Source organism: Pyrgilauda ruficollis, unplaced genomic scaffold, assembly GCF_017590135.1.
Source record: "Pyrgilauda ruficollis isolate IOZ18807 unplaced genomic scaffold, ASM1759013v1 scaffold68, whole genome shotgun sequence".
NCBI classification, from domain to species: domain Eukaryota; kingdom Metazoa; phylum Chordata; class Aves; order Passeriformes; family Passeridae; genus Pyrgilauda; species Pyrgilauda ruficollis.
Window position 1 is genome coordinate 1,925,568 of NW_024528599.1, and position 14,860 is coordinate 1,940,427.

Below are 14,860 nucleotides of genomic sequence, written 5' to 3' on the forward strand. Positions count from 1 at the left end.
AATGTTCTCAAACTTCTTGTTGGAATGTTTCCTACAGAAAACCTTATATACCAGGTAACTGTATGGATTCCATATTAAAAAAAAAAATCACATGAAACAATGGTTTCCATACAAAATGATGACTTAGTGTTACTATTCCAGTAAGTTTTGTTACCCCTTGCAATTGCAGTGGATTTTAACATTTATATGTATTTTTTATGTCTTGCTACCCATATTTTTGAGAAGAACCTTTGAAATTCCAAAGATGGAGCTTAGGACAGCAAGAAACTTTATAACTACAACAAGACAAAGAAATAACAGCTATAAAAGCATCTATATATGCACTTGTAGCAAAATATAACCCAGAGAGATGTATACATTCAGATCTATACATTGAAATACTGTGTACCCTAACTCTGTACACCTCTCCCTGGGCCATTACATACATCACACACACGTAACAACTTGTATGTCTGGACTCAGAAAGACAGAGGCAATTAAAATTTATGCCTGTGCCACTAAGGATCAAAAAAAACCTAAGAACACTCACAGCCTCACACTTAACCAAAACCCATACAGACAGTAGTTCAGTAGTAGACCAGACTACAGAGAAGAAAGGTCAGCCTGTTGTAGAACAAGCAAACAAAACAAAGCAAAAACAATTTAGCAATCAACAGATCTGCTAACACAGGACTGGAAAGCAGTCACAATCATGGAAACAAGCAGTTTACTTTTGGAACACCATTAGTGCCTGTTTCTAAAAGGTACTTGGGTCATTTCTTTGTAAGGATGTGGGTGAATTGGGTAGTATGTACTGCAATTTCCCTTCCATACTGAGGAATAAAAGATAGCTAGGTTTCTTTCTGCTATAAAGCTATAGATTGCTGACGTAAGTTTGGGACACAGCTTTCATCTTCACATGTTGAAAAACTGAGATTAAGTAAAATACGAAAACTTCCACATAAATTTAACATAAACACTTACAATAGGCTACAGACTGTTCTGTAACTACTGACTCTTCTTCTCTGGCAGATGGCACAAACAGGACTAATGACATTTACCACTGCAGAGCAGGAAAGCTTGTATGATTCCTCTGTTTTAAACATACAACTCCTTTCTGCAAAGCAAAAAGTTACCTTTGGAACTTCTGCAGGTGATAAATTGGAAATTACAAGAACATCTTTTTACATTTTTTGCTTCTTCACTAGTTTTATACACACACACTAATAAACAATCTCAGTTTATATATTAACACAGCCCATAATGACCAAAAAATAAAAAAATTACAGTTTAGAATTATGTATAGGTATATTTAAACTTTCATACATGTTTGTGTAACCATGTAAGAATATGTCCACTGCAAAAGCAAACAGACCAAAGATAAAACCACTCTGATGTTGCTGGACAGATTTTGCATGACCTTTGACACCACAGGCCAGGCAAGATTTAAGCAGTTTGCAGTGCCAGGTCCCATGCAACCCTACTCCTAACACATTCTCTCCAAGACATCCATGGATAACCCTATGCCTGTTAGTACTAAATGTTGTACTTGCCTGAGAGAAGTCGGCCTCTTCTCCCAGGGAAGCAGCGACAGGACAAGAGAACACAAGTCTTAAGCTGCATCAGGGGGAGTTTAGGCTGCACATGAGGAAGAGTTTCTTCACATGTGATTAGCCATTGGAATGGATTGCCCAGGGAGGTGATGGAGTCACCGTCCTTAGAGGTGTTTAAGGAAAGACTGAACTCAGCACTTAGTGCCATGGTCTAACTGACATGGTGGTGCTGGGTCAGAGATTGGACTTGATCTCAAAGGTCTTTTGAGAAAGAACACCAGTTGGTTCTGTGATCACTGATGAGGCACAGTGTGTCCTCATTTCCTTCATGCCCGTGTGTCCAGCAAGAACTGCTGTCCCTGCTTCTGCTCCTTCCACTCTTGGTGCACTGGAGGAGCAGTGCCTCCATGCCTGGGCTGCTGCTGGCCCAGGCTGTGGAGTGATGCAGCTGCACCTCGGGCAGCACTGGGTATAAAATAACCACGAATGCTCAGCTGGGCAGCTGATGACAACTTGTCAAAGTGAAAGCACCATTTCCATTTGATTCCTCAAACAACACAGAGCACAGGAGAGAGACCACTCTGCCGCATGTCTGGTTTTGAGAACAGCTGAAGGAAACAGCCACTATGTTTGTCCGATCACATCATCTTGTCTTTCTCACCAGGCATTCAGAAGAGTAAGTTATACTCCAGGTTTCAGTCTAAAAGATCAACTTTTTAGTACCTTTAACATGCACCATAATACCAAGACATTAATTTCAATGAATGACTAGACCAAGTGTATCTGAAACCAGTGTTTTTATTTGACTGGTGGGATCATCCGACCACTGAAACCTTTCTGTTTTCCTGAGAAAGAGAATATTTAAATTCTAAATCACATTAGGAAATTCAAACATAGGAGCCACTGAACAATTGCAGTTCAATCACAATTCATGTGCCAGTCTGTCTGTAAATTCTCATGCACAGAATGCCAACACTGTACACATTCAAAAATTTTTTTAAAAAAATGGGCAAAGCAAAGCCACTTGATTTCTAATGTTACGCACACTAACAAGAAAATGTTGTTCTTCAGTACAAAAGGTTGGGTTTAATGGAGTACTGCGACTGACATCTCCTTCACACACATTCTATCTCCAAGCTGTTTTTCTGTAGAGACAACACAGGTTAAGTTTTAAAAGCATTTCTAACAAAGAAAACTCTCATGCAAATAAATTAGAAATCTTTGATGCTGTTACTATACAATAGTTCCTACAGAAGAATGATAGTAAAGGATTTAACTCAAGTCGTTTGAATTATATTTCCCAAAATGCTAATAAAACTGGCATGTTTGAACATACTGAAGAAGTCACAGTCCATCATCATCCTGTCACATCAGTGCATTTAACTTTTCCTAAAATGTATGGATTATACAATTACTGCCAGGCTCCATATTTTATATATAAAAGCTACAATCTGATTATATGTGCATGCTGAAATAATTTATGAAATAAGGATGGAATGACTGCAATGTTACTTCCATGATGAATGTAACTTGCTGAATAGTGTAGAAGATTGCAAGCGAGACTCAACTGAACCCTGTAATTGTCTTAATCTTTCATGAAGAGGTGTGACCTGGGAAAAATACAGATCCCAACATCCAAAGCTCCAGCCTCATACAAACATCTTGATTACTCATGTTGTGATACAGGAATGGAAAATTTATAGTCTTCCCATGCCACACCTTTGGGGTACTAAGGTGAGAATCACAGGGAATTATATCCAGTGTTTAAATTGCATGTTAGTCTGTTACGGTTTTTCACCACCAGAACATCCACCACTGCCACTCTTACCCTTGCACTTTCAGATTTCCATCATTTACAACTCCCTAGGTGTTACCACCATGCTTAGCATCATATGGATGAGCATGAACACGTGACAAAGTCACGGTCTTGCAAGTCTGCGTCAGTACAACTACCCAAAGAAGCAAAGAGGGCACAGGAAAACAGAAACAAAACCTTTATATCTTCTAAGATCACTACTAGCTACAGCATTCAGATCACAAATGTTTTTTCCTTCCTCCAACTAACACTACATTTAATATTAACATTGTGGCCCACAGGCCACACTAGTTATTTGAAGGAGCAACAGGAAACCCTTCATAACAACTCAAACTAAAGAAGACAGAACACAGACTTATAGGAAGGCTTGGGTTGGAAGGGACCTTAAATACCTAGTGCCAACACCTTCTGCAAGAGCTGGTTGCTCAGAGCCACATCCAACCTGGCCTTGGAACAGTTACAGGGATGGGGCACACACAGCCTCTCTGGGCAACCTGTGCCAGTGCCTTTCTACCCTCACACTAAACGATTTCTTCTATATAAAGGACATAAAGATGATAACCTATCCCTCAAAGGCCACATAGCAGTTCTGGTTTAACAATCTTTCCTTCTCAAGACACACCCACCCTCAGAAGTGTATTAACCTTTCTATGTTGTTTATGGGAACTTGCTTTCCCTGTCAGAAACTAGCAGGTTCCCTAGGAGTCTACTCTGCCTCCTTAGACCCGACAAAGCCACGTTAAAAATCAGAAGACTGAGAGCACAGGGGGTACACATGATTCAAGAGCCAGACCTCCAGAGGAGGGCAGTAGTCCAGTGAGGAATAGCTGAGGGAGCTGGGATTGTTCAGCCTGGAGGAGGCTCAAGGGAGACCTTATCATTCTCTACAACCACCTGAAAGTAGGGTGAGGCCAGGTGTGGGTCAGCATCTTCTCCCAGGCAACCAGCAACAGCTTGAGAGGACAAAAGCCTTAAGCTGCACCAGGAAGGGCTGGGCACCAGGAAGAAATCTTTCACTGAAAGTGTGATTAGACTTCGGAATGGACTGCCCAGGGAAGTGACGGAGTCACTGTCCCTGAATGTGTTTAATGAAAGACCAGATGTGATACCTGTTGATGAAATGGCGTTCGTTATATCAGAGGTCCTTCCCAACCTACTTCTGTAATTCTGTCTGCTCTGCCGGGTGGCTGAAACAGAATAAAGGGAAAGTAGCAACAACCCTTCCTTTATTCCTTATGAGCCACGCACAGAGCTCCTACAGTCACGTGTGTCCGTCCCTCACCGTCAACCGCTGCACTTCTCAAAGCTCATCCCCGCTCACTGTACAGCAACCTTCGGGAAATGAGGGGGAATTAAGGAACGGGATGGTTCAGGCGGCTGAAATCACTCAGGGCAGAGCCAAGCCCCGCACGCCGCCACTCCCGAGCGCCCTCCGCGGACCGGCCCCGCCCGCCGCGCCTGCGCAGCCGGCACCGCGCGCACAGTCCCCGCTCGGCGGTTCGGGGGCACCGCCCGAGGCCGTCCCTGCGTGGCGGCGGCTCCACGAGGCCGAGGCCGGGGCCCACCGCCGCCGCCGTGCCCCGCTGGCTCCTCAGGCCACGGCCCCGCCCGGCCGGGCCCCGCGCGTGCGCACCGGCCCCAAGAGGGAGCTGGGCGGAGGGGGGACACAGGGAACAGGGGAGGAGCGCGCAGCACGCGCCAGCCGGAACCGCGCAACGCCGTGGCGGCTCGCGTGGGTCCCACCCTGCCCGGTTCTCCCTCCCTCCCTCCCTCCGTCCGTCCCCGCTGCCCTGGCCCGTGCCCTCTCCCTCTCCTTTCCCTGCCGCCGCCCGCCTGCGGCACAGCGGAAGGGAAGACCCCCACGGCTCCGGGGCCGGCTGCGGCAGCCAATGAGCGCAAGGGGCACTCTTCCCGCCCTCGGCGCCCCGGCCAATCGGCGAGCAGCTTGGGAGGAAGACAGGACGGGATTGGCTCGGCCGGTGCGCCACAACCCGCTCGCCCGCCCACCCAAAAAAAAAAAAAAAAAAAAAAAAACGACGGCAGCGCAGAGGCCCAAAAAGCCCGAGGGGAGACGGCGACGCGGCGACCCCGTGAGCCCCCCTCGCGAGGGCCGAGGCAGCGGCTCACCTCGCGCCGCTGGGCGGCGAGACGGGCCGGCCGCGCCGCGGCGGGCAGCGCTTACCGCGCGGGGGGAGCCGAGCGCCTCCGCTTGTGCTGAGCCGTGTCACCAGTGGCGCGCCGTAGATCCGCCGCGCTGCGTCACGCCCGGCGCGCGGGGGGGGCGAGGCCCGCTCACGTGACGCGAGGGGCCGCGCGCCCAACGGCTGCCGCCGCGCGCGCACACGCTGTGGCGCCATCTTGCCCTGACATTGTCCCTGGCTCTGGGCTGCTGACCTCTCCCCGCATCCCGGGAAGGGACGGTCCCTAAAGGAAGGACGGGGCCCCGAGGGATTTCCCGGGATGCGCGTCCCGGTCAGGCCGCACCTTCGTGCGCCTGCCAGGACGACTGCAGACGGCGCTGGCAGGAGGCAGCGAGTGCGCGCTTTGGGCTCCCCGAAGCTGCCCGTGCCTCGGTGCGTGGCGCAGCCCGGCCTGCCCCTGGTCTCTGCCCCTCGGGCGGCCCCCGCACAGGGCTGTGCTTAAAAGCCGTGCTTCACATTCTCACCCTGCATCTCGCACTGCAGCGAGATTTGGATCTGGTCCTTGGGAAACCTGTTCTGGAGGAGGAGGGGAAACAAGTCCTTGACGCACAGCCCGCAGCCGTTCACTAGGGTTATCAGTCGAAAGGTGTCGACCGTCCAAGCTATACTAAAATACTTTTCAGGGAATGCAGTTCAAGAGAGAAACAGTTGGAAAAGACAAGAGGGAGGCAATTTGTAAAGTATTTCCTTTAGTATAAGTAAAGTATAAACTCGAGAAGAAACCGTGATGATGAAACCCTAAGTGTTTTTTCCCTCTGCCTTAAGCCAAGTCACATGATAAAGTATAATATCAAAGCAAAGAAGCAACGCGTAAAGAGTCTTCAGGTGCCTGTGGTAAAATGCAGTTGTTTTCTCACAGTGTCTTTTGATTTTCAAAATGCAGGTTTCCCATTTATCTCTGATGACGCAACAATTTTTAAAGTAGACAGTGTCTTAGTGAAACAGCTTTTAGCATTCTTCCAGGGCGTGGCACAGAGACACAAGGAGAGAGCACCTCTCTGGGAATAGGTTTGCAGTTCATTGACTTTCCAGTCACACAGTGTGCACGAGCTTACCAACTAGAAGTGACAACTTAGAGTGCTCTTCAGCCAGTCAGTCACTGGCTAATCTGCTGAATTTATGGCACAGCAATGCCAGTTCTCTTGTGGGTTGTAAAGACTGTAAGAATGGCTTGAAAACAAAGCAGTTGCTGTGGCCTGAGCCCTTCATTGGAGCAAAGTAGAGCACCCCAGACTTTACCAGTGTCTTGGGAAAGATCTGAAATGAATGAACAAAATTTAACACAGTAAAGTACCACATTGGTGAGAGAGGGCTATCTCCTTGTCCTGCACCTAAGGGTTATAGTACAGAATTTAATTGTTCTGTGTATAATAGGAAATCCCCAAGAATATGGCTAAATTTATAGTAAAGATATCTGTGGGATTTTAGATACATATTTAGATTTAATAGTTTGAGAGTCTACAGAAGCCACTGGCAGTAAGACTAATACAAACAATCTGATTTTTCTGGATATTTATCAGCATGGGGAAAAGAGGTAAAACAACCTTTTGATGTCCTTTAAGCTCAGTTTCTCTGCAGTTAAGAAATTCCTTTCATATGCCTTAAAAGATTTGTAGGTTTGGGTCTCAAGTAACATCAAGTGAGCCTGCCCTGGTCCATCAGTTATTTCATCATTTGCTTACTGAGAGGAAACATACTGGAAAAGAAGACGCAACAGTGCGAGCTGGCATTTCTAACAAAATGAAGAGAGGCAGGACATTTTAGGAATAGCCTGAAGAGGGAGCCATTGGTATGGGACAAGTAGCAACTAAGGCAGAATCGCTGTTAATCTAAGAAAAAAATCATACCTGTACCAAAAATAATTTATTTTATTTTCCATTTATAATCTGTATTTATTAAATGCTTACATCCCTACATTTAATGTTCTGGCTTAGGTATATACAGAATTCTAACGTTGTGCTGAAAAGTGGTTCTGTGTTCTGAAATAGTTACACTAATAAAAATGTATTAGAATGCAAGCCGAAAAAGTCAATGAGTAATTAACAAGAATTTAATTCCTTAATAGATTCGTTTGTAAATGGATTATAAACATAGACTATATTTATTTTCTAACAGAATATGACACTAGGAATGATTCTGCAGTTGCTATATTTCTACCACACCAAAATACTGATTTTGCTAGCATTGTTACTCATTCCAAGAGTAGTACCAGCTCTTTACTTAGCTGTGTAACTTAAAACTCCCCCTACCTTTCCTATGTAATATTCTGTATTTGCTCCTGTACGGAAAACACACACGGCTTTGTAATTACTACTACCAGAAGTGAGACATTCAGCAGGATAAAGGCAGTCACTGTAATACTACTTACCAACTCTGAATCATGGGATTTCCCATCAGATTTGTTTAGAAGAAATAACCCCATGACTCAGTGATGATCTCATAGGTAGAATGTCACTGGCAGGCCCTCCAAAGGACATGGTGGTGTCTGTGGGATATCAAGTTATCAGCATCAACCCATAAGGATTCCTTAACCACCACTGGTTTTTCATGGAGTAGCAAATTTTTTAAGAAGAGTTGCATGTATCTTTATTCTGCAGTTCCAACCCCTAAGAAAACATGAAACAGAATAATTAGGATGTAAACATCAAGAACCTTTTTAGTCTCAATTACCTATACATATATATACACATGCATTTATACTTTCCCTTTTTTATGCAAGTTATTTTCCCCATTTTTCAAGATATATGATTCAGGAAACAAAGTGCATTATTCCAGTTTGACTGACCTGCTGCTGAATGCTGTTCAAACTGATGGAATTTGTTGAGTCGGCATCCTTGGAGGCATTTAAAGGATGTGTAGATGTGGCATATAGGGACTTAGGGTGTAGTGGTAGACTTGGCAGCGCTGGAGTAATTGTTGGACTTGAGAGGAAAGTTAATGTCTTTACACACAATTTGATGGGTGAAGGTGTGGGGGTTAACGTCGTTGAAATGGGTTTTAATGTCTCTGCTGACTTCGGGCAGCAGGTTTGTTGCAGAGCCCAGGCAGTTCTGCTCCTGAAACTGACAAGGGTCTGCACAAGGCTGAGTTTCTGAGCTTTGGGGTAAAATAGTTGGTTCAAGGGGGAAATATGTGATAGGTGTTCCGGGAAGGCTGTACCTTCCTAGTGGGGAAAGGAAGAGGGCAACATGTAGCCGGGAATTCGGGATAAAAGGAGGCTGCGCCCACCGAAACCTCGAGAGAGGAAACCCCGCGGGGGTGTGTCTCAGTTGACTCTCTGCCTTTATTTTTGAATAAAGTTGCAGGACTCCTCTGTCTCCTTTTTGGACATAAACCTCTGGCGTTTGTGGATTTTCCTGACAGACTCGATAAAGGTCTTTTTTAACAGTGGACAGTTTCAATGAACAATTCTGTAAATCGGCCGTGGTCCTGTGATCCTGGTCCTCGCTGGTGCAGCAGCACTGTGATCCACGGCTCAGCTGGTTCCGGCACTGCCTCGGCCATCGGCAGCCTGGGCAGAACGCAGGTTCTGTGTTCTGGCCGGCTCGGCAGGGTCACAGAGGGACCAGGGCACTGCCAGCTCCACACCTGAGCACGGATGGGCTGGCTGAGGCCAGCCGGCTGCAGCTCCGACGTGGTTTTGTGGGGAGCTGCCCCTGTGGAGGGAACCATGACGGCAGTTCTGTGCCCACTGCCCTGGTGCCCAAAGGGATGGAGCCGCTCGGCGCGCTCCGCAGCCGGGCAGCCTCGACAGCGCCGGGAACCAGAGGAGGAGTGGCCGCGGCGGGGCACGGCTGCACCCTTGTGACACCGAGGTCACGCCGCCCCTGGCACCCGCAGCCGCTCTGTCCTTAAAGGCTGCACCTTCTGACTCACTTCGTGTTACCCGCTGGGTTCGCTGCCCAGTCGTGCCAAGGAACTTGTTTGAAGTAGTTAAGCATTTTTACATAAACAAAATGCTCACCCACTGCTAGGTACCTTTTGTTAAATTTTTTTGTTGTGATATAAAGAACATTATGCAGGCAGGTTAAAATGTAGTAAAAATTCTGTGGTTTGCCGACTTTTCCTGCTACTGTGAGTGCACTATAAATGTTTGAGAAAAATAAGAAGGAAAGCACCCAAGCTTTAATGGAACACTTACAAAGGATTTGTTTGAATTTCTTATATTCACATAAAATCTAGGTGGGGGGGGGGGGGGGGGTTTTTTTTTGGGGGGGGGGGGGGGGGGGGGGATATATTTTTGAGCCGCTTGAAGTGATTGAAAGGGTTTTTTGCAATTAAAATACTTTTACAGGAGTTTAAGTTTACAGATAGAGGTTGTGAAAATTTGAAGAAAAACAAGATAGTGCTTGACGTTCCTCCACTTAACAAAAGAAAGTAAGAGTGACTGCAAATCCTTTCATTTGGCCCGCAAATGATGCATCATCCAGGCCGTCTTGCCAGTAGTATTAAAGGCTTTTCTATTCTTTCTAAAGCCTGCAGCACAGAAGAATGGGGGCCATGGGTGTCTATCTGCATGTGCACAGAGAGGTATCTTCACAGAGACATGTCTTGCCAGTAGTATTAAAGGCTTTCTATTCAGCCTGCAGCACAGAAGAATGGGGGCCATGGGTGTCTATCTGCATGTGCACAGAGAGGTATCTTCACAGAGACACTTGAAGAGTCACATCTTTCATCAGATCCTGAATAATCTGAGTTATGTTTCTCTAAAGTCAGCTTACAGTCCAGCTGAGGAGTGGCAAGAGAACTGTGTAACGTCTATGAGATGTAAAAGTCTAGAACCGTAGTCATATAGCTGTCTGCTCAGTTTCGCAGTAGCCAGCATTTCAAAAATAAATAGTAATAAATGGTCATAGAAAACAATTGTATTGTAAGTACCAGCCGCAAGCAATCGTAACCCCCAACAACTAAACTGTTTTGCATATACAAATACAAATAATGCAGACAGGAGACCTCACTTATGTCTCTGTGCATGCAGCTTTCTAGATACAAACATCAATATCAATATACCAATAAATCAGATGCGGGTTTTTTTTCCACCCTGACAAATAACTGACGTTACTTGAAGAACACAGGCAGAAATTTTATGCATGGACATTAAGTCTTCAGGCTGTTCCATCCAGAAAATCGTGTGTTGAGGTACATCGGCACCTATAGAGCACTGCAGGTGAATATAGTTTTTCCTGGGCCCATACACTTTGGTGTGCCCTTCATAAGGGTGACTTAGCAAAGGCACCACTGACTGCCACTGCTAGCTTGCTGACCAGGAGTGAAGCTAGCACAGCATCTGTCATGGTTTTGTTTGTTTCCTTGTTAGTTTGTTTCAAATGGACTTTTCATTCCACTGTTTTTCAATAAAAAGTGGACTATATAAATTTTGGTGTCCAGAAGCCCCCTCCCAAAAAGGCAGCTGTAGAAAGGATGTACTTCCAGGATCTTACTGGTCCTTCCACTATGATGAAATGAAACTTTATCTTTCAAAGTTGTCACTGGAATGTTAGGGTTGCTGCCAAATTGAGGATGTTAACTCTTGTCTATGGAATTTGATGCCTTGTCAGGAAGGCAGCAATGCACAGGAGACAAGTAAAGCAGTACTCACTCTTGAATTTCTAATTGTAAAAAAAGAGTGATGCAAATCTACCTGAAATTCATATGAGGGCTCTGCCATTGCTTGTTTCTTCACACCAGAGAAGTATATGTCAGGAGTGTGTCATGTTGAATATTTTCAGTTTTCTATTACAGAGATTTTACAGTTTCAATTCTAAGCTCCCCTTCAGTTCCACAAATAAAAAGACTAGCATGATATTTGAATTATTCTTAGAGATACAAAAAAAAAAAAGAAAAAAAATTGTAATTGCAGTGGAAGGATGGGAAACATGCAATTGGCCAACACATCATGTTGTTTCACAATGAGAGATCATCAAAATGATTTTGAGACAGGTAGCAAAATCAGCATTATGCACACATACATCTATAATATCTGGTTTCATTTAACTACAGATATGTTTAAGTCTCTCTGGAGGCCAACTCTGCCAAACCTCCAAGGATTTAGTTTTCTGGTACTGTGGGTTTTTAATAAAAATTCATCTAATTTTAATAATAATTTATAGCAGTGAGATGAGAGTAATTTATTACCCTGTATTGTCTCTTATGTGTGAAGATGTCCAGCTTGCCAGAATTTACAGCTCTGTGTCTGTATAATTAATCTCTTGCAAACTCACAAAGCAAGTTTCTCAAATAGACATATATCTCAAATACAAACATCAAGTACATTATGCATCAATACATTGAAATTTAATGTGGTAGCAGATCAGAAAATAATATGCAAAAAAAGTTTGCTACATGAAATAGAGATTTAATCCTTATTTTTCATCTCCACTAAGTCAACATATCATCCACCTGGCACATGCATCCTAGTCCTGTTAGAACTACATCCACTGAAACAATAACGTGTTTATGCTGTTAGTTCTAAAGGACGAATTTTCTGATTATATACTGAAATTCTCAAATCCTCATCAAGTAAGGAATGTGACCATTTTTCTTTGCTATTGGGGTGCACCTTATGCAAGGTGGACTTTGAAGATCAAGCAAGGTTTTGTTGGGCTTTTTCCCCTCCCAATAGTAGAGTTTCTTAGCAAAAATAATTCAGATTTCACACTGTGGAAGTGTGTTTGCACTTTCACTTATCTCTTTTACAAATACACAGCTGTTGCTTCTGCCTTGAGGAGTGAATGTGGCATGTTTCACTCAAAGAGTGAGATTGCATAACAAAATACAAGCACATTTTCAGATAGTATTTACAGACAGTATTTCAGGCAGTATTTTTAAAACTCTGTGAGAGCTGATAAAGTAACTAGGAACTGTCTCCATTGTCCTCCATCCAAGCAACTCATTCCATGTGACAGCCAGCTGAAAACTGGGGGCTGCTGATCCTCCCATTACAACAGACTTACCTCCTTAGAAAGCAGTGGAAATGTCTAAATGACTTCTAAGTGACTTCAGGAAGAAGACTCACACTAGTTCAAGTTCATAGCAGAAAAAAAATATGAAAAGAGATTTCAAGATTGCATACCACCGTGCTTATGTTGTTAGCAGATAATTTTGAATTTCCTGGTCTACTTTTATGTAATCTAATGTAGCAGCATTGCAGAAAAACTTTTGCTACATATTTGTCGAAATTTTCTGCAATGTGGAGGTGTTCTTCATACACTGTTCTGAAGAATGTGACAAGTGAGAAGATCACTGAAATATTTGGCAGTAGAGCAAACCAGACAAATATGCACTCTGTTAACAAGGAACTGTTCATATTTTTCTATTCATACATTTTTTTAAAATGTTTAATGACACACCTCCTAAAGGGCATGATGTGTCTCCAGCTCCAAATACAGATATATGTGGAGTTGGACTTATTGATCCTTATGGGCACCTTCCAATTCTAGATATTCTATGATACAAGGTAAAAGCTTGAAAATCAGTTAAGCTTCACCTTGGAGCAATAAGTATTTAACTTTACATGTTACTTGCAGCTGGAATGTCCCAGCAGAAACAAGGGAACTCATGGGTGTCTTTGGCACCAGCCACTGTGGCATGGGCCTCTGTGTCACAGGTAAAGGCACAGTTGCACAATCTTCCCTGTCCAAACATGGACTATGAACATCCTTAACTAGCAAGGCATTTTAGAATATTTTGTGAAACAAGCCAAATGCTGTATTCTGAAAGGAAAACTAGCAGGAGTCAAAGTTAAACTTCTTGGGAGCAGTGTTATTGTAAAGGAAAACCATAACTACGTGAGTAAGCCTAATTTCCACTTTCACAGGCTAAGCAGACAATGACCTGATTAGTTCTCAGTCTCCGGAGGCTGCCCATCCCTCTATGACTTCAGCTCCTATTGTCAGCATCTTATTCTCCATGATTTTAGCTGACACACTTTTCAGTCTTCTCTTTTGAAATATTACTTAAGGATTAAAAACTATGTTTATCTAATATAAAAAAGTGACTTTCACATATAAACCCACTGATTTTAAATGGAAATTAAAATGTTCTAATATATTCTTTCAAATTAATAATCAGTAGAAAAATATGATCCCATTCTTGAGTGTTCAGTTCCCAACAACACGGATGTACAGCCTATAAGAAAAAGGAAAACTTGTGGCAAGTCTTCCTCTACCAGGGAAATGGCAGAACTTGACCAGCTATGTATAGGCACCTAGTACTGTGCTAGGTGTGCTCTGGGGTCTGTGAAACACTGCCACAGGTTGCCCACAGAGGTGGTTGGATGCACCATCCCGTGACACATTCAAGGTCATCTTGGATGGTGCTCTGAGCAGCCTGATCTGCTTGATCCTGCTCATTGCAGTGGGCTTGGACTAGATGGTTTCCAAAGGTCTCTTCCAGCCCAAACAATTCTATGATTCTGTGATCCCTAAGGTCCCTTCCCACCAAAATCCTTTTATTATGCTATGATCCAGGTCTTGATATCTATCAAGCTTTCAGAGATACAGATGCTGCTTTTGGACATCCCCACAATGTTGTTTTCCCAGTCGTTAGTAAGAAAAAACCTGAATCAGAATGGACAAGATTTTTTCTTTTCTAAATTAGTGACTAGAGTAGATCGTGCAAGTGTACATACATATACAGCTACATACATGCATATGTAGACACACAAATTTTACATATGATTTCTGTAGTTAGTTGTTCATAATTTGAGAATATCTAATAGGCTCTGACATGGGATATGGCACACCTAGAATAAGGCTAACAAATAGAAGCAAGCTTTAATCCTGTTTCTAACACTAGTATTGTAGAGTTGTCTTTAATTTACTGTGGCAACAAATAGCTGTTAGTGCAACCAAGAAGAAACATTTCTAGAAATGTTGTAAAACACTACAGACCTCAGAAAAAATGCATAACATTTTTTTTTTCCCACAAGGTTGATAAGATGTTGCCCAATATTTAAAAAAAAAAAAAAAAGAAAGAAAGACAGGGTGGATACTCATTCATTATCTAAGAAGGAAAGAGTAGTTCTCAATACCCCTGTGGGCAGTAGTTGCTTTCCCAATGCTTGCTTTCTTTTATGGACAGGAGAATCTGAAATTGAAGCTTTATGCTCTTTCTCTCCTCTGGGACTGAAGGAGGCATGGAGATGGTCTGCATAATTCAGTGGCGCAACTGTTTCACTCACATAGTTTTGACTTGACAGTAAGTGGCTGTTGCAGAGCAGAACCTTATTTCAGTGCACTGCTCTGAGAGTATCTGTGCTTATAAAATGATGCTCTTTTTTGGCTCTATTTTATTCGTCATTCCAAAGAGCA

General features: G+C 43.7%; 1 protein-coding gene across 5 annotated transcripts in view; it reads right to left on the bottom strand.

Annotated features, from left to right (window-relative positions):
• The window catches only part of ZNF407 (zinc finger protein 407), a 333,732-nt gene extending 327,832 nt beyond the window's left edge, over positions 1-5,900 (bottom strand). Inside the window, exons 1-2 of one of the 5 annotated variants that reach the window (XM_041484805.1) lie at positions 4,631-5,300; positions 4,458-4,535 (exon numbers count right to left, since the gene is read on the bottom strand). Coding sequence is in view for 1 of the 5 variants with exons in the window: in XM_041484804.1 (XP_041340738.1) it covers positions 5,531-5,705 (175 nt within the window). In the remaining 4 variants the exon portion in view is untranslated. Of the gene's footprint in view, positions 1-4,457; positions 4,536-4,630; positions 5,301-5,475 lie in introns of those variants that run through there. The other 4 variants (XM_041484804.1, XM_041484806.1, XM_041484807.1 and 1 more) reach the window with 4 other exon arrangements.
• Between the last annotated feature and the right edge of the window lie 8,960 nt (positions 5,901-14,860).